Source organism: Cydia fagiglandana, chromosome 5, assembly GCF_963556715.1.
Source record: "Cydia fagiglandana chromosome 5, ilCydFagi1.1, whole genome shotgun sequence".
Classification (NCBI taxonomy): domain Eukaryota; kingdom Metazoa; phylum Arthropoda; class Insecta; order Lepidoptera; family Tortricidae; genus Cydia; species Cydia fagiglandana.
Window position 1 is genome coordinate 9,392,496 of NC_085936.1, and position 24,308 is coordinate 9,416,803.

The following is a 24,308-nucleotide window of genomic DNA, read 5'->3' on the forward strand; positions in this document are numbered from 1 at the left end:
TTATTATATGTCGGCGGCCGATCGTAAGATCAGGCAGATCGTAATGTTCCTGTGTATTGTTTTGAGGATAGTCACATTTAACAAATATATTAGGTAAGATAGGTTCGTTAGGTTGCTTCAGATGCCCGAAGGGCAAACTGCCCAGGAATAGGTGCCCCGCGTAGCGGGGCTCCGTCGACTCAGGGAACGAGTCAAATATTTTCACGTTTCACGATATGCTTAGGAATTTCACGATATGCCTGATCTTACGATCGGCCGCCGACATATAGATAGATGATTAAGCAAATCTTGTCAGTAGAAAAAGGCGGGAAATTTAGAAAATGTAGGCGCGAAGGGATATCATCTCATAGAAAATTTGAATTTCGCGCCCTTTTCTACTGACAAGATTTTCTTGACCAAGTTATACTTAGGTATAGATGGTCAAGCAAATCTTGTCAATAGAAAAAAGCGCGATATTCAAATTTTCTAAGAGACGATATCCCTTCGCGCCTACATTTTTCAAATTTGCCGCCTTTTTCTACTGACAAGATCTGATGACCAACTATATACAAAATTTAATACATGTTTTGGGTATTTATTATTTATAAATAAATATGACGTTTATAATGTAATAGAGTAATAGCACAGGCTCTCTCATTTTGTTCTATTTAAATCGGTGCAAAATCTTTATTACCGCACACCTCACAGCTGTTGGATTGAGGAGTAGAAAGTTCACTGTGCACCTACGAATGCCTGAAAGGTGCTATTACCACTGTACAGCCCAGGGGGGGGACACTCGGAACATAGTTAACGTCAGTAAAGATGGCGGATGATGGCGTCAATTTAGAAAGAAAGAAAAATTGCGTAAAGCAGACTTCCGATTATGCAAACTACGTCATTAGATGTGTCACTATAAAATTGATACAATTTTAAGGCATGAATACAATATTGAGAAGGTTACATACCTAGTTTGTCAAGACCTTTCTTTATTTATAATGTTGGTTACTTAGCAACTGTTGTTTACTTGTCAGACCAAAATAAATGTCGTAAACAAATTATATAAGATAATTATTCTCTATTAATTTTAAAGTGTAACCGAGTAAAAATGGAGCAAGCATTAAATACGAAAATAGGGAAATTAGCCTCCCAATATTACAACACCTGTGGCCTATTTTATAAAGCTACAAATTACAATTTACAAGCGGAAGTCTCGTTCTAACACATAGGGTTAGAAAGAGACTTCCGCTTGTAAATTGTAACTTGTAGCTTTATAAAATGGGCCACTGGAGGTTTAAAATTTTTAATAGTGCTCAAGAAAATGCCGGGAGGTTTAGATATTCTCGAACGAAAAATGAAAAATTCCATCGTTAGTGCTCACTGCAAATAGCGATGAAAAGGACCTCTGTATAAGTTCGAAACTATAATAGTGCAATTTTAATTTTGGTCACGACACGACAAACATGTTCTATGACATTCTGCAAAAAATCGTGCGTCTTGATTCCGCTAAAGACACGTCGTGGGAGGAACTGGAGCGCATATTATGGAGGTACCTGCTTAGACAATGGATATAGAGTCAGAAGCTGCAAGCGGTAGATTCCTGCTATTAATAGGTACTATCTGTATATACCAAATTGAAGGCAATAAAATACTTTACTATTACTTACTATTATGTTTCTGTTATATTCATTCCACTCTTTAAAACCTTTTCTACATAATATTAGGTCTACTTGGGCGGTTTACAAGTACATTTTTTGTTTGACTTCTTGTAAACAATTACAGTTATTTGTTACAAGAAACCAATCAAAAAATGGACTTTTAAACCGACCAAGTAGACCTAATATTATGTGGGACGAAAGTACACGTATGGATGCATATGTAGTTGTACACGCACACATACATACTTAGTTTCGGGGGAGAATCAGAGATGGCTCTTTCAAATGAGTTTCCATAAAATGCTTCAAGAGGGCTCTCTTTACCTATTATACTTACTTTACTCTTTGGTACAGCCCTTGCTCGAATGGACACCGACAAGTCGGTAGTTGCCATGAGAAGAAACGGAAATTGAGTTTGAACCTAAATAGAGCCGTTAATTCCATCAAGACAGCTCTGCTATATATCTTAAAACCGTAACAGACTACCGTACCGCACCGCCACCTTGCTCATTATCCGGCCATACGATTATGGCTGTACATTATTGTAGTGACATTGCGACTTCCGGTAGATGAACCATAGACAAGATACATGCCATACCATAGACACGCGGACACGGCTTTATTGTTGCCGCCTGCCGCCATATTGTGGCTGTGCAGTGTTACGCATTCGTGTGTAACGTTTTTTAAGAGCGTTATTGCTATAAGTTACGTTAAAAGTGCTAGTTTTTATTGGTCTATGTGAAAATGCAAACCGGCAGCGGGGCTAAAAACCCGCCATGGGCGCGATCAAACGTAAATACAAATATGACCGGCATGAACACACAAATCATGGACCCTAACTCTATGATGACACAACAGGGTATGATGCCATTCCAACAAACTCCGGCTGTGTTTAACCCGAGTATGATGCAAGCCCAGAGTGGCATGTCCATGCCAATGGCAGGGCAAATGCAAATGAATCAAATGACTCAAGGTCAAATGTATCCGGGCAATGTTGTTGCGTACCCGACACCACGTGCTATGAACCCGGGAATGTACCAAAACAGCTCATCCGGCGGAACGGCGCCATCCAGCGAACAGAGGGTGTTCACAGGAACTGTAACAAAGACTCATAACGACTTCGGCTTTGTCGATCACGATGTCTTCTATCAGACTTCCGTGTGCGCCAAGGGCATCATTCCAAAAGTAAACGACAGAGTTCTGGTGGAGGCAAACTACAACCCAAACATGCCGTTTAAGTGGAACGCGACCAGAGTACAGGTGCTGCCTAAAAACGGGCCTGGTAACCAGAAGCAGAACACCCCAAAAAGCAACAACTATAATGCTGTACCGCCACCCTCTGGCGATAGACAGTCAAACAGGAAGGACCGTAATATGCAGAGAGCCAGAGACAACAGGGATGTCAGAGACAGAGATAATAGGGTAAATGATGTTACATTTTATTTATTGTTCTAAATCTAAACTCACAACCCGGTCATAAAACTTTCCAAGCCGTAATTAGTACTATCGTGCATCATTTATGTTTTATTCCTTTCTTACAAATACATAAGTCAAACTGACTTATTAAGACAAACAATAAAATTAACCCTTTAACCGCCAGAGTCTGATATATAAGACATTACATATCCAGCTCATTTCGCCAGTCTGATAAATAAGACAAAGATCTGATTTGGTTTTTACAGCACATTTATAACTCCCATAACTATGCCAACCTTACTCTGCGTGGTACAATTACTGTCGGTGGCGACACGAGCACGCTCGATCAAAAATTGCTGGCGGTTAAAAGGTTAATAGCAAATTGAGGAACGTAATGTGTTCATGAATAACACCGAGCAAAAATCACCATGTGCATATCAATTTTATTTGGTAACTATGTTTGTTGGTACCTTAGGTTCAATTTAGATACATGTCAAAACTTTCAGCCTCCTTTTCTCCACTCAACCCTATCGTTTGTACTTTCCCACTAATCTGGATAAAATGCTTCCAAGTCGTCCCGCCATCTCCTTTTCGATAAATAAACAAAATATAAATTAAAATTGATTGTTCAGAAACGCTCAAGAACCAGAAGCCGCTCACGCTCAAGGAACATCCACGACAACAGAGTGAACAGGAGAGATTCGCCACCCCGCAAGCGCCCCGTGATTCACCAACCTTCTCCAGTCAAATATGTAGTCAGGGTACCACGTATGCCATTGGACATGTAAGTGTTTAAAAAATTTTTTTTGATAGATTTGCTAGAGGATCCAGGGGCTCCCAAACTGTGAGCCATAGACAGTAAAGAGGGTTGCCATGAGGCTCTCCATATTACTTAGGTATCTATTTCGAATATACTAGCTAGGTTAGGGCACCAATATTTAATTTTAAACTTGCAAGTGTGCTGCAGACTGAAAAAGATTGTGGATCCCTGCTATTAGTCTGTTTTTTGATAAGATTATAAATTTTATAACCACTAAAGTAATGGTAACTCTTTTCCTCCAATTTATGTACATAGTGCAGGTAGATAAGTCCATAAATTAACACAGACGGTATTAACCTTGTATGGATCACATTTAACGTCTGGTAAAAAAATAAGGTTTAGACCATGTAGCAAAAATTACATTGTATGGAATTTGAAAATGAACACCATACTTGTTTATGTCTTATGTATTGTATAAATTGTTGTGTATTGCGATTGATTTGATGAAATAGGATCTTAATTTATCATCAATTTGTGTAGTTATAGTTATCACATCAATTATGAATGGGGTACACCAATATGTGCAAACAATCCACAGGCAGCATTTTGTAGAATTCAGACTTTCTTCAGTATATAACATTGTTTTTTATTGTGACAGTGAGAAGCTAGATGTCCCAGCGCTGTCTCAAAGGTACACTAACATGTACGTGCCGTCTGACTTCTTCAACGCCCATGTGAAATGGGGCGAGACATTCCCACCGCAGTCTCCATTGTCGCTCAACAACCCGTGCCAGTACTACATCATGAACAAGGATATTGACAATCCTCTTGGCAATGACGCCATTTTGGAACCTCCTGATGCGGATTACAGATTTTCAGCAAAGGTAACACCATATTTTATTCACAACATCTCAACGATCTCTTAATAGGGGATATTACTGCAATGTTCTGCCGTCAGAGTGCAGCACTACCGACTCTAGTAAATTCATAGACTAACTTAAACATACTGTGGTTTAAACTGTTTTTTGACAAGTTTTCACAGACAATAAAATATGACATTGATGCATCAAGCAAGGCGGTTTGTTAACAAGGGCCTACCCGTAAACGTGAAAATCGAAATTTAGTTATCTGCCTCTTTATCGCTCAAATATGCAAGAGTGATAGAGAGGCAGAAACCGAACTTTCAATTGTCGTATTCCACGATAGGCCATGTGATTGACGTACTGACACATGATGCGTAGTGATGATGATGATGTATGTGCTAGTTGTGCCGCCTTCACAATCTGAAATTAAATTTTAAATGAGAATTGTTAATTAATTCTGTGTGTTGTTTTATTTTAGGTGATGTTAATCAGCATGCCAACACTGGAATCACTTTACCAGAAATGTGGGCTGACTAAAGTAGACGAGAAAGACAAACGCTCCACCAATTCCAAAACTCCCTTGCACCCTACCCGTCTGATCAAGTTCCTTGTTGGCCAGAAAGGAAAAGGTGGTGAAAATTTTGCTATAGGTGGACCATGGAGTCCTTCTCTGGATGGCGAAAACCCTCAATCTGACCCCAGCGTCCTGGTCAAAACCGCCATACGCACATGCAAGGCCCTGACTGGAATTGATTTGTCTAACTGCACCCAATGGTAAGTCTCTCTTTTTACTTTCGCCACTTTCTGGTCTTCTGCCCTGATGCTGTTTTTATGCTGATTCCATTAACTTTAAGAATTAAACTTCTTATTTTAAAATGTATGAATCAGCTTTCGTATGCTACGCGTAAGTAGAGCCGTGCCCTGAAGTGAAATAAGAAGTTATCAAAGTTTTACCATTCCGTAAACTTAGTCATGGTCAAACACATTCCTTTTGTGAGAGTATGGAGGCGTTCGTACATCATGAATGGCGATCGATCGGATGCAGTATCGATGTACGACCTACCAAAACGGCAGTTTTGACTCTCCGGATGTGTCGCGTCCATGCAGTGATCGCGGTCTTGTGAGTATGGTATTATAACTGTGTTACCCGCGCAGGTACCGAATGGTGGAGTTTTACTACTGGCGCGAGGGCAGCAACGGCAAGTCGCGGCTCGAGTGTGTGGTGTTGTTCCTGCCCGACGTGTGGTCGGCGCAGCCTTCGCGTATCGAGTGGGCCAACGTTCAGGAGACATATAAGACAGCCTGCGACAACGCGATAAGGAAACTCGACATCGTCGCGGCGGAGGTGGCGGCCGCGCCGACGCCCGCAGCCGCCGAGCCCGCGGCGCCGCCCGCCGAGACTGCTGCTGCTCCTGCTCCGGCCGCGGAGGCTCCGCCAGCGGACAAATCCAAAATTGTTTGTTCCCAGTTTTGTTTGGTTATTTCCGGCCGACTCCCGTTGCGCGATGCCTGCGCGTCCTGCTGCCCCCCGATGTCATGGAGATGCTACAAACTACAATAATCTCACATTATACTTACATTCCTTTCATTTTACTCAATAGCTCTATAAATTTAAAGACCATAGTCCCGTAAACTTAATTTTATTGAAATAAAAAAGGAGTACTCACAGTAGATTAATATTTTACAACAATCTTGCTAACTGAACTATTAAAGTCAAACATTTCTTTATACTTCTTAAACGCACCCTGGGAATGTTACAAATCCTACAATGATTGCTCGTGTTTTAGGATACGCCAAGCCACGATGACAGTACTATAACCATTGATGAGAATGATGATGATGAGGACAGGCCTGAGCCGACACATTATTCCAAGATCGATTTGAGGACCATTAAAGTCGACCAACTGCGCCAAGAGCTGAGAGCTCGTAATGTCAGCTGCAAAGGTAAAATATTCAAATAAAATGTTGACATAATTTCATTATCCTTATGAGCCGCGTACTACAAGTATCGTACATATGTTTCATGCTGAGTTTTGAGGTTAATTTATATTATTTCACAGGCTTGCGTGCTCAACTGGTGTCCCGTCTTTCTAAACTGGTCAAGCAAGAAGAAGAAAAGGAAACTAAAGGTGACGAGGTGGAAGTTTTGGACGATGATGCAGAAGATAAGAAGGACAAGCCTAAACAAGACGACTCCATCGAGATAACCGATGACAAGGATGACACGCCTAAAGCGGAGAAGGAAGAAAAGAAAGAGGAAAAGACAGAGAAAAAGGAGGAAAAGGAGAAAAAACCGGTGCAAAAGTCTGAGAAGGAAATTGAACAGGAATTGAAAAAGGTAAGTTTACTAGAAATCAGTAAATTTAATAATAAACTGTACTTCTACAATTTTCATCACTGTAGACTACGTGGAACTTCAGCCCCATATGTGTCTTATCATGTTTTATTATAACCTCTCGCGTCAAATGATAGTTCTTTCAAATCTCTTTTGTTGTTGTTGGGCTTAATTAAAAAAAAATATGATTTTACTATATATTTATTATTTAAATGTTACCTATATAATTAAATTAATGTGTTAAACTTCAAAATAAATGTCTACAAACATTTAATGTGACAGCTACTCCACATAAAAGTGAACTATCATAGGGACTATCATTCGATGCGAGAGTTAGTGGAACCCTTTTATTTAATGTTATTCCACAAGGCACCATTGCCAACAAAATTAATCAGTAGAGACCAAACACTATAACCGGTTTACTGTTATTAACAGTAAACCACTGCTTAAAGTAGTGATCCATAAGCGGCATCTTATAACACCGATTCAGGGCGACATTGTAGGTAAAATCTGCCGCACGCGCTGTCGTCAGTCAGCGGTGCTCATACTACAGTGAAACCTGGTTAAGTGGGACCTGGATAAGTGAGAAACCTCTATAGCTGGGACTCGTGGTGCGGTCCCGACACTTTAGCACTGAATTACCTCTGTTACTGAGAAAAAACGAACCTCTATAACTGGGATTCGTTATTGTGATTTTATAGTCACATTTACCTCTATAAGTGAGACGGAGAGTGTATTTTACCTCTTTTACTGAGACTATATTTATAAGATTACATTTTCTTTTATTTTTTAGAATTTTATAGGGAATTGACTTCTGTATCTGAGATAACGTCAATCTATGACCTCTCTAACTTGGACTTCATTGAACGATTTCCGTATTCTTACTAACTTTTAGTCTATCCACAAATTCCGCATTTGCCTAATTGTGTCTAAACAACTTCAAACTTTGATTTAGTTAATTTATCTAAGTAGCTAAAACTACCGAAACGAAAGCTGAAATTTTGATAAGTAACAAGAAATAATTAATTTTCATTTATTAAATTTCTAATACGCACTGAAGTCCGTATCAAATTTAATTTAATTTTGATATATCTATCCATTGGAGAATCATAAATATTAAAACATATTTTGGGACAAGGATTATTTTACCTTATTTAGTTTTAAATACATTAATTACTAAATACCTTATTAACCACCTCTATAACTGAAATATACTCTATTCTCACCTCTATTAATGGAAACCTCTGTAAATGAGACAGAAATTTATCTGTACCTGGCTAACTGGGAGCCTGGGTAAGTGGAAAACCTCTTTAAGTGAGACAAATTTGTTCGTCCCTTGAGATCTCACTTATCCAGGTTTCACTGTATTTTACGTTAACCCGCTCGCCCGGTCTGTGCATACGCGCGACCCCCTCAAACTTCGATCATATTGTGTTTTTCCTTGTTACAAGTGTGTTACAAGTTTACGTTCATACAGAAGCTTTTACTACATATTTTTTTGTTTTATAGCTGGAGAAAGAAAGGCAGACGTTAAAGTCGCGTTACGAAGTGCCGAACACGCCCCACATTCTCGTGCACCCGTCAACGACGGCTAAGGGCGGCAAGTTCACATGCAACATCGCCACTCTGTCGTTCCTGCTAGACTACCGTATTACTGACAACAAGGAGCACAGCTTTGAGGTAATGAGACAAGTATTGCAAATAAGACAGGTATTGCAAGGTTTGGTCGAGTGGCATTCCAAATGTATGAATGGCTGAACGTCGTCGCCCGTCGCGTGCGTCTAGTCCACGGAATAAGGGCCACCCCACACTAGCGTCTTCCGAGCGTCGCTCTATGGCTGCTGCTCGACGCAACCTTTTCCATAGCGCTGACTAGACGTCGACGCGGAAAAGACGTTAGTGTGGTGTGCCCCTAAAGGTCAGATGACAGTGACTTGAAGGAAAGCGTAATGCCTATTAACTCCGGACTCTAGAGGAACAATGCCTTTAAATGTCTCTGTTCTTCCCAATCATAGGAATGACAAATCTGTATAAAATTAGTATAACAACATTGAACGCAACGTCATCTGGTGACGCAATGACTGGTATTGATTTCATTAAAAATGAAAACGTTAAGTGATTTTTACATAACATTTGTATAATAAATGAGTAACTCTGAAAATGTATAATTCAGCTGGACAAAGCGATGTTAAAAGATGATTAGATATATTTCGGCCATTATTGGCTTATATTTTAAACATGATTATAAAACATTGTTTTTCCTTACAGCTGTTCGTGTTTGCCGAGCTCTTGAACGAGATGCTTATGCGAGATTTCGGCTTCTACATCTACAAAACGCTTTACACCTTGCCCGAAAAGGTAGAGGAAGTAAAGGAAGTCAAAGAGAAAGAGTCAAAAGAAGTTAAAGACGAAAAGAGTGCAGACAAAGCTGATAAGAAGGTATATAAATAGTTTTTAGGGTTATTACTAAGACTGCGCTGTCCGTCTGTGTGTCTGTATCTCATGAACCGTGACTAGCTATCACGCAGTTGAAATGTTGACAGATGATGTATTTTATGTTGCCGCTTTAACGACAAATACTAAAAACAATATAATAAATATGAAAGTGGGGCTCCCAAACAACAAACGTGATTATTTGCCGTTTTTTGGGTATTGGTACGGAACCCTTCATGCGCGAGTCCGACTCGCACTTGGCTGGTTTATATACAAAACATTGCTAATGGATAATGTAATTGGCTTAGGTATATGAAATGAATAATTTTATTCTTCATTTAAGGATGACAAAAAAGAAGATGAGAAGAAAGATGACAAAAAGGAAGATAAAAAAGAAGAGAAGAAAGAGGATAAGAAGGAGGAAAAGGACAAAAAAGATGACCGGCGCGATGACAGGCGCGAGGTTTCACGGCGGCGGGAACGACGGGTAAGAAAGAGACCTTAAACTCTTCCCCCCTTATTCATAAACCTTTACGGGCCTGATTTAGTTAAACTATGTTTTATCACTTTCTTACAAATACATAAGTCAAAATGACAGATAAGGACAAACGATTATTAGCTAATTCAGGTTTTTTTACCGCGTTTATGAATAAGGGAGTTTGTCTTTAGTAACAGCAGATTAGATTTGGATTATTAAGAAAAATACAAACCTTCATGAGATACCTTGATAAAATTGAACCAATAACATATTTATATTGTATCATATAAAACACAAGTTCTGTTGTTCATTGTTACTCGGTTTATTTTTGATAGAAACTGACATAAACACTACACCTTATAAAACAAAGTCCCCCGCGGCGTCTGTCTGTTTGTGTGTTTGTTCGCGATAAACTCAAAAAGTAACGGATTTTCATAAGATTTTTATCTATCAATAGATTCTTGAGGAAGGTATGGGTGTATTAATTTGTTAACCCGCGCGAAGCCGGGCTGTATCGCTAGTTATTTATATCTCAAGCTTAATATAGACCCATACCACCCTGTATTCATAATGTTCTTCATGTGATTCAATCTACCAGGGCTCTGCGAGCGACGACGAGCGCAGCACCTCACCCCGGCGGCGCAGCCGCGGCGTAGAACTGCCGCCGGACCCCTACCTGCTGCTCTCACTCGTGTACTTCGACACGGCTCGCGGCGGTACCGTCACCAAGAAGGACCTGCAGAACCTCTTCATGAGCTTGGGCCTCCAGCTGTCCCGCTCGCAGATACGCAGCGTGCTCGAGAAAGTCTGCATCAAGGACTCTTTCAGTTACAAGTGAGTTAACACTACCCTACTTGCTGCTGTCACTCGTATACTTCGACACGGCTCGCGGCGGAACCGCCACCAAGAAGGACCTACAGAACCTCTTCATGAGCTTAGGCCTCCAGTTGTCTCGCTCGCAGATACGCAGCGTGCTCGAGAAAGTCTGCATCAAGGACTCTTTCAGTTACAAGTGAGTTACACTACCCTACCTGCTGCTGTCACTCGTGTACTTCGACACGGCCCGCGGCGGAACCGTCACCAAGAAGGACCTGCAGAACCTCTTCATGAGCTTAGGCCTCCAGTTGTCCCGCTCGCAGATACGCAGCGTGCTCGAGAAAGTCTGCATCAAGGATTCTTTCAGTTACAAGTGAGTTACACTACCCTACCTGCTGCTGTCGCTCGTGTACTTCGACACGGCCCGCGGCGGAACCGTCACCAAGAAGGACCTGCAGAACCTCTTCATGAGCTTAGGCCTCCAGCTGTCCCGCTCGCAGATACGCAGCGTGCTCGAGAAAGTCTGCATCAAGGATTCTTTCAGTTACAAGTGAGTTACACTACCCTACCTGCTGCTGTCACTCGTGTACTTCGACACGGCCCGCGGCGGAACCGTCACCAAGAAGGACCTGCAGAACCTCTTCATGAGCTTAGGCCTCCAGTTGTCCCGCTCGCAGATACGCAGCGTGCTCGAGAAAGTCTGCATCAAGGACTCTTTCAGTTACAAGTGAGTTACACTACCCTACCTGCTGCTGTCGCTCGTGTACTTCGACACGGCCCGCGGCGGAACCGTCACCAAGAAGGACCTGCAGAACCTCTTCATGAGCTTAGGCCTCCAGTTGTCCCGCTCGCAGATACGCAGCGTGCTCGAGAAAGTCTGCATCAAGGACTCTTTCAGTTACAAGTGAGTTACACTACCCTACTTGCTGCTGTCACTCGTGTACTTCGATACGACCCGCGGCGGTACCGTCACCAAGAAGGATCTGCAGAACCTCTTCATGAGCTTAGGCCTCCAGTTGTCCCGCTCGTATTTGTACACACTACACTATAGTATTTGTACACTGAAATCAAATGAGGTTTGAAATAAAGCAAAAACAGCTCAGTGTGCCATGCCATTATAATTATTTTGAAATTAAATTGCCATCCTAATGTAACTGCTTATTTGCAGGAGCCTTATCCAGTCCATCAAGGATCTCGTGGCCGGCTCGCACGAGGCGATGCAAGATCTGCCGCTCGACACCGCGGTCGTTCCTCAGGAGGTACCCCCTCACGTAAGCCGCGTCAACTACATTTTGACATTCACTTTGACCGTCAAAGACGTTGCAACTTAATATGTATTAATTTGTATGTTTATTTTAGATCGCCGAGCTAGAGGCCGCAATTGCAGCGGGTAATCGAGAGCTGCTGCCGATCTTCAACAGACCCACCGAAGGCGAATCCGGCTCTAGCGAAACTAAGGACGTTAGCGATAAGGGTAAATAAGTTTTTAGTTATTTTTGGAGTAAAAAATGTAATCTTATTACGAGACTTTAACTTCTAAGAAACTTTATTCGTAATGAAAGTAGAGGCATTGTAATGTAATTGGCTCTTTATACACATTTCGTGTGCACTCAAACATCCGACTGACATCATGGAACAACGCCATATTTTATTGTAGTTGAACATGACGGTGACACTGTTTTTCGACGATTTTTTTATTGCGTCAACAAGGACTCGTGAAATTTGCATGCGACCACTATGCGTTGCTTTTGAACGACTATTCTTTCTTCTTCCTCTTTTAAAGAGTCTGGATATGGAGTCGGAATTTTGTCATTAATCCTAGTTTTGCGCTTAGGTGTGGTGGTGTACAAGTCGCGCGTGATCGACTTAGGCGCATGGGTGGCGGCGGAGGCGCGCAACGCGGCGCTGCGCGCGCGCCTCGAGGCGGCGCTCGACGACGCGCGCGCGCAGCTGCGCGCCGCGCGCCAGGCCGCCGCCTCGCGCCAGCAGGCCGAGCGCGGCGCCACCGCGCAGCTCGGCGAGCTGCAGGACCAGCTCGCCGCCGCCAGGGCCCGCGTCACCTCGCTCCAGGTACCTACACACTACACAGGCTCGAGGCGGCGCTCGACGACGCGCGCGCGCAGCTGCGCGCCGCGCGCCAGGCCGCCGCCTCGCGCCAGCAGGCCGAGCGCGGCGCCACCGCGCAGCTCGGCGAGCTGCAGGACCAGCTCGCCGCCGCCAGGGCCCGCGTCACCTCGCTCCAGGTACCTACACACTACACAGGCTCGAGGCGGCGCTCGACGACGCGCGTGCGCAGCTGCGCGCCGCGCGCCAGGCCGCCGCCTCGCGCCAGCAGGCCGAGCGCGGCGCCACCGCGCAGCTCACCGAGCTGCAGGACCAGCTCGCCGCCGCCAGGGCCCGCGTCACCTCGCTCCAGGTACCTACACACTACACAGGCTCGAGGCGGCGCTCGACGACGCGCGCGCGCAGCTGCGCGCCGCGCGCCAGGCCGCCGCCTCGCGCCAGCAGGCCGAGCGCGGCGCCACCGCGCAGCTCGGCGAGCTGCAGGACCAGCTCGCCGCCGCCAGGGCCCGCGTCACCTCGCTCCAGGTACCTACACACTACACAGGCTCGAGGCGGCGCTCGACGACGCGCGTGCGCAGCTGCGCGCCGCGCGCCAGGCCGCCGCCTCGCGCCAGCAGGCCGAGCGCGGCGCCACCGCGCAGCTCACCGAGCTGCAGGACCAGCTCGCCGCCGCCAGGGCCCGCGTCACCTCGCTCCAGGTACCTACACACTACACAGGCTCGAGGCGGCGCTCGACGACGCGCGTGCGCAGCTGCGCGCCGCGCGCCAGGCCGCCGCCTCGCGCCAGCAGGCCGAGCGCGGCGCCACCGCGCAGCTCGGCGAGCTGCAGGACCAGCTCGCCGCCGCCAGGGCCCGCGTCACCTCGCTCCAGGTACCTACACACTACACAGGCTCGAGGCGGCGCTCGACGACGCGCGTGCGCAGCTGCGCGCCGCGCGCCAGGCCGCCGCCTCGCGCCAGCAGGCCGAGCGCGGCGCCACCGCGCAGCTCGGCGAGCTGCAGGACCAGCTCGCCGCCGCCAGGGCCCGCGTCACCTCGCTCCAGGTACCTACACACTACACAGGCTCGAGGCGGCGCTCGACGACGCGCGTGCGCAGCTGCGCGCCGCGCGCCAGGCCGCCGCCTCGCGCCAGCAGGCCGAGCGCGGCGCCACCGCGCAGCTCACCGAGCTGCAGGACCAGCTCGCCGCCGCCAGGGCCCGCGTCACCTCGCTCCAGGTACCTACACACTACACAGGCTCGAGGCGGCGCTCGACGACGCGCGCGCGCAGCTGCGCGCCGCGCGCCAGGCCGCCGCCTCGCGCCAGCAGGCCGAGCGCGGCGCCACCGCGCAGCTCGGCGAGCTGCAGGACCAGCTCGCCGCCGCCAGGGCCCGCGTCACCTCGCTCCAGGTACCTACACACTACACAGGCTCGAGGCGGCGCTCGACGACGCGCGTGCGCAGCTGCGCGCCGCGCGCCAGGCCGCCGCCTCGCGCCAGCAGGCCGAGCGCGGCGCCACCGCGCAGCTCACCGAGCTGCAGGACCAGCTCGCCGCCGCCAGGGCCCGCGTCACCTCGCTCCAGGTACCTACACACTACACAGGCTCGAGGCGGCGCTCGACGACGCGCGTGCGCAGCTGCGCGCCGCGCGCCAGGCCGCCGCCTCGCGCCAGCAGGCCGAGCGCGGCGCCACCGCGCAGCTCGGCGAGCTGCAGGACCAGCTCGCCGCCGCCAGGGCCCGCGTCACCTCGCTCCAGGTACCTACACACTACACAGGCTCGAGGCGGCGCTCGACGACGCGCGTGCGCAGCTGCGCGCCGCGCGCCAGGCCGCCGCCTCGCGCCAGCAGGCCGAGCGCGGCGCCACCGCGCAGCTCACCGAGCTGCAGGACCAGCTCGCCGCCGCCAGGGCCCGCGTCACCTCGCTCCAGGTACCTACACACTACACAGGCTCGAGGCGGCGCTCGACGACGCGCGTGCGCAGCTGCGCGCCGCGCGCCAGGCCGCCGCCTCGCGCCAGCAGGCCGAGCGCGGCGCCACCGCGCAGCTCGGCGAGCTGCAGGACCAGCTCGCCGCCGCCAGGGCCCGCGTCACCTCGCTCCAGGTACCTACACACTACACAGGCTCGAGGCGGCGCTCGACGACGCGCGTGCGCAGCTGCGCGCCGCGCGCCAGGCCGCCGCCTCGCGCCAGCAGGCCGAGCGCGGCGCCACCGCGCAGCTCACCGAGCTGCAGGACCAGCTCGCCGCCGCCAGGGCCCGCGTCACCTCGCTCCAGGTACCTACACACTACACAGGCTCGAGGCGGCGCTCGACGACGCGCGTGCGCAGCTGCGCGCCGCGCGCCAGGCCGCCGCCTCGCGCCAGCAGGCCGAGCGCGGCGCCACCGCGCAGCTCGGCGAGCTGCAGGACCAGCTCGCCGCCGCCAGGGCCCGCGTCACCTCGCTCCAGGTACCTACACACTACACAGGCTCGAGGCGGCGCTCGACGACGCGCGTGCGCAGCTGCGCGCCGCGCGCCAGGCCGCCGCCTCGCGCCAGCAGGCCGAGCGCGGCGCCACCGCGCAGCTCGGCGAGCTGCAGGACCAGCTCGCCGCCGCCAGGGCCCGCGTCACCTCGCTCCAGGTACCTACACACTACACAGGCTCGAGGCGGCGCTCGACGACGCGCGCGCGCAGCTGCGCGCCGCGCGCCAGGCCGCCGCCTCGCGCCAGCAGGCCGAGCGCGGCGCCACCGCGCAGCTCGGCGAGCTGCAGGACCAGCTCGCCGCCGCCAGGGCCCGCGTCACCTCGCTCCAGGTACCTACACACTACACAGGCTCGAGGCGGCGCTCGACGACGCGCGTGCGCAGCTGCGCGCCGCGCGCCAGGCCGCCGCCTCGCGCCAGCAGGCCGAGCGCGGCGCCACCGCGCAGCTCACCGAGCTGCAGGACCAGCTCGCCGCCGCCAGGGCCCGCGTCACCTCGCTCCAGGTACCTACACACTACACAGGCTCGAGGCGGCGCTCGACGACGCGCGTGCGCAGCTGCGCGCCGCGCGCCAGGCCGCCGCCTCGCGCCAGCAGGCCGAGCGCGGCGCCACCGCGCAGCTCACCGAGCTGCAGGACCAGCTCGCCGCCGCCAGGGCCCGCGTCACCTCGCTCCAGGTACCTACACACTACACAGGCTCGAGGCGGCGCTCGACGACGCGCGTGCGCAGCTGCGCGCCGCGCGCCAGGCCGCCGCCTCGCGCCAGCAGGCCGAGCGCGGCGCCACCGCGCAGCTCGGCGAGCTGCAGGACCAGCTCGCCGCCGCCAGGGCCCGCGTCACCTCGCTCCAGGTACCTACACACTACACAGGCTCGAGGCGGCGCTCGACGACGCGCGTGCGCAGCTGCGCGCCAGGCCGCCGCCTCGCGCCAGCAGGCCGAGCGCGGCGCCACCGCGCAGCTCACCGAGCTGCAGGACCAGCTCGCCGCCGCCAGGGCCCGCGTCACCTCGCTCCAGGTACCTACACACTACACAGGCTCGAGGCGGCGCTCGACGACGCGCGTGCGCAGCTGCGCGCCGCGCGCCAGGCCGCCGCCTCGCGCCAGCAGGCCGAGCGCGGCGCCACCGCGCAGCTCACCGAGCTGCAGGACCAGCTCGCCGCCGCCAGGGCCCGCGTCACCTCGCTCCAGGTACCTACACACTACACAGGCTCGAGGCGGCGCTCGACGACGCGCGTGCGCAGCTGCGCGCCGCGCGCCAGGCCGCCGCCTCGCGCCAGCAGGCCGAGCGCGGCGCCACCGCGCAGCTCACCGAGCTGCAGGACCAGCTCGCCGCCGCCAGGGCCCGCGTCACCTCGCTCCAGGTACCTACACACTACACAGGCTCGAGGCGGCGCTCGACGACGCGCGTGCGCAGCTGCGCGCCGCGCGCCAGGCCGCCGCCTCGCGCCAGCAGGCCGAGCGCGGCGCCACCGCGCAGCTCACCGAGCTGCAGGACCAGCTCGCCGCCGCCAGGGCCCGCGTCACCTCGCTCCAGGTACCTACACACTACACAGGCTCGAGGCGGCGCTCGACGACGCGCGTGCGCAGCTGCGCGCCGCGCGCCAGGCCGCCGCCTCGCGCCAGCAGGCCGAGCGCGGCGCCACCGCGCAGCTCACCGAGCTGCAGGACCAGCTCGCCGCCGCCAGGGCCCGCGTCACCTCGCTCCAGGTACCTACACACTACACAGGCTCGAGGCGGCGCTCGACGACGCGCGTGCGCAGCTGCGCGCCGCGCGCCAGGCCGCCGCCTCGCGCCAGCAGGCCGAGCGCGGCGCCACCGCGCAGCTCACCGAGCTGCAGGACCAGCTCGCCGCCGCCAGGGCCCGCGTCACCTCGCTCCAGGTACCTACACACTACACAGGCTCGAGGCGGCGCTCGACGACGCGCGTGCGCAGCTGCGCGCCGCGCGCCAGGCCGCCGCCTCGCGCCAGCAGGCCGAGCGCGGCGCCACCGCGCAGCTCACCGAGCTGCAGGACCAGCTCGCCGCCGCCAGGGCCCGCGTCACCTCGCTCCAGGTACCTACACACTACACAGGCTCGAGGCGGCGCTCGACGACGCGCGTGCGCAGCTGCGCGCCGCGCGCCAGGCCGCCGCCTCGCGCCAGCAGGCCGAGCGCGGCGCCACCGCGCAGCTCACCGAGCTGCAGGACCAGCTCGCCGCCGCCAGGGCCCGCGTCACCTCGCTCCAGGTACCTACACACTACACAGGCTCGAGGCGGCGCTCGACGACGCGCGTGCGCAGCTGCGCGCCGCGCGCCAGGCCGCCGCCTCGCGCCAGCAGGCCGAGCGCGGCGCCACCGCGCAGCTCACCGAGCTGCAGGACCAGCTCGCCGCCGCCAGGGCCCGCGTCACCTCGCTCCAGGTACCTACACACTACACAGGCTCGAGGCGGCGCTCGACGACGCGCGTGCGCAGCTGCGCGCCGCGCGCCAGGCCGCCGCCTCGCGCCAGCAGGCCGAGCGCGGCGCCACCGCGCAGCTCACCGAGCTGCAGGACCAGCTCGCCGCCGCCAGGGCCCGCGTCACCTCGCTCCAGGTACCTACACACTACACAGGCTCGAGGCGGCGCTCGACGACGCGCGTGCGCAGCTGCGCGCCGCGCGCCAGGCCGCCGCCTCGCGCCAGCAGGCCGAGCGCGGCGCCACCGCGCAGCTCACCGAGCTGCAGGACCAGCTCGCCGCCGCCAGGGCCCGCGTCACCTCGCTCCAGGTACCTACACACTACACAGGCTCGAGGCGGCGCTCGACGACGCGCGTGCGCAGCTGCGCGCCGCGCGCCAGGCCGCCGCCTCGCGCCAGCAGGCCGAGCGCGGCGCCACCGCGCAGCTCACCGAGCTGCAGGACCAGCTCGCCGCCGCCAGGGCCCGCGTCACCTCGCTCCAGGTTACCTACACACTACACAGGCTCGAGGCGGCGCTCGACGACGCGCGTGCGCAGCTGCGCGCCGCGCGCCAGGCCGCCGCCTCGCGCCAGCAGGCCGAGCGCGGCGCCACCGCGCAGCTCACCGAGCTGCAGGACCAGCTCGCCGCCGCCAGGGCCCGCGTCACCTCGCTCCAGGTACCTACACACTACACAGGCTCGAGGCGGCGCTCGACGACGCGCGTGCGCAGCTGCGCGCCGCGCGCCAGGCCGCCGCCTCGCGCCAGCAGGCCGAGCGCGGCGCCACCGCGCAGCTCACCGAGCTGCAGGACCAGCTCGCCGCCGCCAGGGCCCGCGTCACCTCGCTCCAGGTACCTACACACTACACAGGCTCGAGGCGGCGCTCGACGACGCGCGTGCGCAGCTGCGCGCCGCGCGCCAGGCCGCCGCCTCGCGCCAGCAGGCCGAGCGCGGCGCCACCGCGCAGCTCACCGAGCTGCAGGACCAGCTCGCCGCCGCCAGGGCCCGCGTCACCTCGCTCCAGGTACCTACACACTACACAGGCTCGAGGCGGCGCTCGACGACGCGCGTGCGCAGCTGCGCGCCGCGCGCCAGGCCGCCGCCTCGCGCCAGCAGGCCGAGCGCGGCGCCACCGCGCAGCTCGGCGAGCTGCAGGACCAGCTCGCCGCCGCCAGGGCCCGCGTCACCTCGCTCCAGGTACCTACACACTACACAGGCTCGAGGCGGCGCTCGACGACGCGCGTGCGCAGCTGCGCGCCGCGCGCCAGGCCGCCGCCTCGCGCCAGCAGGCCGAGCGCGGCGCCACCGCGCAGCTCGGCGAGCTGCAGGACCAGCTCGCCGCCGCCAGGGCCCGCGTCACCTCGCTCCAGGTACCTACACACTACACAGGCTCGAGGCGGCGCTCGACGACGCGCGTGCGCAGCTGCGCGCCGCGCGCCAGGCCGCCGCCTCGCGCCAGCAGGCCGAGCGCGGCGCCACCGCGCAGCTCGGCGAGCTGCAGGACCAGCTCGCCGCCGCCAGGGCCCGCGTCACCTCGCTCCAGGTACCTACACACTACACAGGCTCGAGGCGGCGCTCGACGACGCGCGTGCGCAGCTGCGCGCCGCGCGCCAGGCCGCCGCCTCGCGCCAGCAGGCCGAGCGCGGCGCCACCGCGCAGCTCGGCGAGCTGCAGGACCAGCTCGCCGCCGCCAGGGCCCGCGTCACCTCGCTCCAGGTACCTACACACTACACAGGCTCGAGGCGGCGCTCGACGACGCGCGTGCGCAGCTGCGCGCCGCGCGCCAGGCCGCCGCCTCGCGCCAGCAGGCCGAGCGCGGCGCCACCGCGCAGCTCGGCGAGCTGCAGGACCAGCTCGCCGCCGCCAGGGCCCGCGTCACCTCGCTCCAGGTACCTACACACTACACAGGCTCGAGGCGGCGCTCGACGACGCGCGTGCGCAGCTGCGCGCCGCGCGCCAGGCCGCCGCCTCGCGCCAGCAGGCCGAGCGCGGCGCCACCGCGCAGCTCACCGAGCTGCAGGACCAGCTCGCCGCCGCCAGGGCCCGAGTCACTTCGCTCCAGGTACCTACACATTACATACGTCACATTTTCATTATTTGCGAGCAGCGGAGCGATTAGCGTTCATATGCCCTGTAGACTTGCCCGCTTCTTAGCGAGAGCAGGGAAATGTTGCCATGTTTATTCTCTGCTGCGAGCTCATGCTCCGCCGCTGCTAGCGAGACGCAAGCGCGCGCGGAGTAATTAACTTTATGATGAACCTAATATTTTAAAAATAAATCGTTACCATCCTATACGTGACTGTGTGTACACGAAGCAATAGAACTTAATAACAATCCTGAATTCGATCAAATATATGGCCCTGCAGTAGGGTGGTTCAAAAAAATTCTGGCTTCCTTTTCCACAAGGTTCTTTTTTTAATCCAAAAGTGAAACCTGGATAAGTGGGATCTCAAGGGACGAGCAAATTTGTCTCACTTAAAGAGGTTTTCCACTTACCCAGGCTCCCAGTTAGCCAGGTACAAATAAATTTCTGTCTCATTTACAGAGGGTTCCATTAATAGAGGTGATAATAGAGTATATTTCAGTTATAGAGGTGGTTAATAAGGTATTTAGTAATTGTCTTTAAAAATAAATAAGGTAAAATAATCCTTGACCCTATATTTTTAAGTCTGTTTAAATATTTATTTGAATTTATTTTGAATGATCCTCCAAAGGAGAGATATTTCAAAATTAAATTAAATTTGATACGGACTTCATTGCGTATTAGAAATTTAATAAATAAAAAAATATTTTTTATTTATAAGTAAGGGGTCATCCATTAATTACGTCACACGAATTTCTAGGTTTTTTGACCCGTCCCCCCCTCCTTGTCACACTTGGTCACATTTGACAAACCCCTCCCCCCCTAGTGTGACGTCACATTTTTTCTACGAAATCGCCAAATCGAATTAAGTAAGTACCTAAGTATTATTAATATTTTATCAAAATATTTTTGACGATATAAATATTAGTAATTTTATAACCCAAAACTGCTTAGGAAAGAAAATTAAACGAATAAAAACCATTATCGTTTTAAAAACTTGTTATTTAAATGTACAGCGAATAAAAAAATTTAAATAAATTTTCGGTTACTGATGAAGTTAAAGTGACGTCACAAAGTTTGTGTCTCCCCCCTACCCCACGTCACAATATGTCACATTTTCTTGACCCCCTCCCTCCCCCTAAACGCGTGATGTAATTAATGGATGACCCCTAACACTTATCAAAATTTCAGCTTTCGTTTCGATAGTTTTAACTACTTACATAAATTAACTAAATCAAACTTGAAGTTGTTTAGACACAATTAGGTAAATGCTGAATTTGTGGATAGACTAAGAGTAAGTAAGAATACGGAAATTGTTCAATGAAGTCCAAGTTAGAGAGGTCATAAATTGATTGACGTTATCTCAGATGCAGAAGTCAATTCCCTATAAAATTCTAAAAAAAAACTAGAAAAATGTAATCTATACATATAGTCTCAGTAAAAGAGGTAAAATACACTCTCTGTCTCAATTATAGAGGTAAATGTGACTATAAAATCACAACAACGAATCCCAGTTATAGAGGTTCGTTTTTTCTCAGTAACAGAGGTAATTCAGTGCTAAAGTGTCGGGACCGCACCATGAGTCCCAGCTATAGAGGTTTCTCACTTATCCAGGTCCCACTTAACCAGGTTTCACTGTACATAGAAGTTATCCAAGCCAAAATTTGGAGCAATTAAACATCATTTAGAGATCGCTATAAATGAAACAATTCTGCCGTACAAAACAATGTATAAAAGTAAATTAACTGTTTAATAATTCTACTTTAGAAATGTTTTTAATGGCTCTTTAGCAGCAGGTTTATCTATTAATTAAAATTCTGTTAAAATATACGGGTCGAAATTATTAATTTTGTGTTAGTTTGTATGAAATTATCGCAAATCACAAAATCGCGACCACTTAATCACATATCACTTCAAACACATAGATAACTATTTCATAATAGATTAAAAGGAGGCTTGTGGAAATAAAATATATCCTCTTTTTTTTCTCCATATAAAATTGGACCACCCTACCCCGCAACATGCTGGCGCCCACACCGCCGCCGATGGGCGATTTCAAATTGCAACAATTAAGGCAACGCCTAATTTCTAACCGTAGTAACAAAAAATTCCTCAGAAAAAATGTATTCACTGTGATTAAAAAATACTTTGTAATTACAGGCCAGCTCCAAGATTTTCCATTCCGCCTTGAAAAGCATCCAGTCTAAAGTAGAAGCCGTTGTGAACATCAAGTACGAGGACGACGACGTCGTCGAAATTGTGAACGGACCGTCAAAGTACGTTGTTTTGTTACTCTACAATTTTACATTAGATTCCCAACCTTATTAAGGCTGATTTAGACGGCGCGCGAACTCGCATGCAATTTTAGTTACATTGAGAACTTTTGGTTACGTTAAATTCAACCGACCGATCCGGGAATGATGCATGCGAGTTCTCGCATCGTCTAGTCAGTCTGTGTAGAGTGCCTCGCCCGCTTTGCCTCGGGCGAGGCATGTATCTGTCGTAGTCAGATCGTATAATCCGCCGTATTACATTACGGCTAGCCGTTTTCAAAAACAGGGGCGTTTTGAAATGCGGCGGTTCGACGATTAGCCGGATTGTCACTGCGATACGTTCTTCAATAAGGCGGCCCACGTTTAGCCGCATCGTACATTGTAGAGTGACCAGTTCTTTCGGTCGCCTACGTAACCGGAGTTTGACAATGTTTGCGATTTAATTTATTTCTACCATGGTCCCACCGCACTACATGTGTTTCTTTTCCAAAACATTTCCTTCACAACTTAAATAGGCGGAGCCCCGCAAGCGGGGCTCCTATTTCTGGGCGGTTTGCCCTTCGGGCATCTGAAGTTACCTAACGAACCTAACCTAATTAGCTACCTACGCTTTTTTCCCCAAAGTGTAATGTTTTCACGGACGTCTCACTTAATCAATAGGTAGGTAGGTTAGGTTCGTTAGGTAGCTTCAGATGCCCGAAGGGCAAACCGCTCAGAAATAGGAGCCCCGCGAAGCGGGGCTCCGTCTAGTTAAGTTGCGAAGGAAATTTTTTTTTGAAAAGAAACAGTCCGACAAACTCCAGATTTGATGGACACCCCAGCGTTTGTCAGGCAGCGCCACGAGTGTTAAAAATGGGAACTAAAAACTGTCAAAGCGGCGGCTAATGACTCGCTGTATTACATTACGGCTAGCCTTGTTGAAGAACGTATGGCGCCGAATACATTCCGGCGGATTCTCATTCAGCCGCATTCAATACGGCTAATCGTTAAACCGCCGCATTTCAAAACGCCCCTGTTTTTGAAAACGGCTAGCCGTAATGTAATACGGCGGATTATACGATCCGACTGCGACATATCCACTAACCGGGCTGCTTCGCGCGGCAATTTCCCACCTGCCTTGATAATAAAATCTGTAATTAACAGTATCAATGGGTCATGCCTTTAGACATTTTTAAGGTTCCGTACCCAAAGAGTAAAAACGGGACCCTATTACTAGGACTCTCCTATACAACAAAGATTTTTTTGCCGTTTTTGCGTAATGGTACTGCGTAATGGTGCGCGAGTCCGACTCGCACTTGGCCGGTTTTTTGTTGTTTATTTCATTGTTTTTATTTGACAGGTATGAAAAATTGCCAAAGAAAGAGGAAATTCCCAAGCAAGAAGATCTAGATGTGAAATCAACTAAAGAAGAACAAGAAATTCCCACAAGCACGGAAGTTGACTCTTCAAGCCAGGAAAAAGAAACTAATGATATCATTACCACAGAGAACATGGAAATTGATGATAAGGAATAAACCACTTATTATACTTAGATTTTATGTATAATTTGACATAATTATAAAATAAGCTTAGCATTATACAATAGTCGCGTGAATGCAAGTCGTAAATATTGAACTTAAGAATGTTTAAGTATTTTTACTTGTATACCAATAAGGAGCATTCCATCATAGTGTCTACCGTTTGTCCCGTACAAACGCGAATTTACTGAAGATATGTAATCCAGTAAATTTGTCGAATTTTGTAACCTGGCTCTTTTGCGTCAAATCCGGTAGTTCTGATTTTTTGCAGGCATGTTTATGATGTTGGCACAATGAATAATCCAAGTTTGTGACCTCGAGCGCCGAACGCAACTTTGTCAAAAATCGAATAAACCGATTTTTTTTTTAGATTTGGGCGATTATAACCCTAAAGTACTAGTTTTTGATAGTAACTTCCTAGGGCGTTTTTAAAGTAGACTAAATTTGCTACAATAAGACACTAGAATTGTCTCTGTATATCTAATATTTTCCGAGATAATGCCTTTCAAAATTTTATAATTTTACATCTGTTCTTAGGTATAATATAAGGGTTAGGTAGGTAATTTATATGGAATACATCACCGCCACGTTCTACAAAATATTTATTTTCCAAAAAAAAATATTTTTTTCAAAATAGGCACTCATTTATTTTTTTATGGAAAATAAATAGTTTGTAGAACGTGGAACCTTCTGTTTTAAACGCCGAAGTAAAAGTTGTAGTGAAATAAAATGCGTTTGTACAGGACAGCCCGTGGAATGGTCCTAAAGGGTATTAAAAATA

General features: G+C 51.3%; 1 protein-coding gene across 1 annotated transcript; it reads left to right on the plus strand.

Moving 5' to 3' along the window:
* The first annotated feature begins 2,271 nt into the window (after window positions 1-2,271).
* On the plus strand, window positions 2,272-23,670 carry LOC134664429 (cell division cycle and apoptosis regulator protein 1-like). Its single transcript, XM_063521074.1, has 16 exons — window positions 2,272-3,053; window positions 3,680-3,831; window positions 4,466-4,691; window positions 5,149-5,444; window positions 5,826-6,126; window positions 6,458-6,614; window positions 6,731-7,008; window positions 8,515-8,685; window positions 9,274-9,444; window positions 9,782-9,925; window positions 10,515-10,750; window positions 11,901-12,003; window positions 12,092-12,206; window positions 12,567-12,802; window positions 21,898-22,013; window positions 23,350-23,670. The coding sequence occupies exons 1-16, from the start codon at window positions 2,376-2,378 to the stop codon at window positions 23,522-23,524; spliced, it is 3,555 nt and encodes a 1,184-aa protein (XP_063377144.1). The 5' UTR covers window positions 2,272-2,375; the 3' UTR covers window positions 23,525-23,670.
* The last annotated feature ends 638 nt before the right edge of the window (window positions 23,671-24,308 follow it).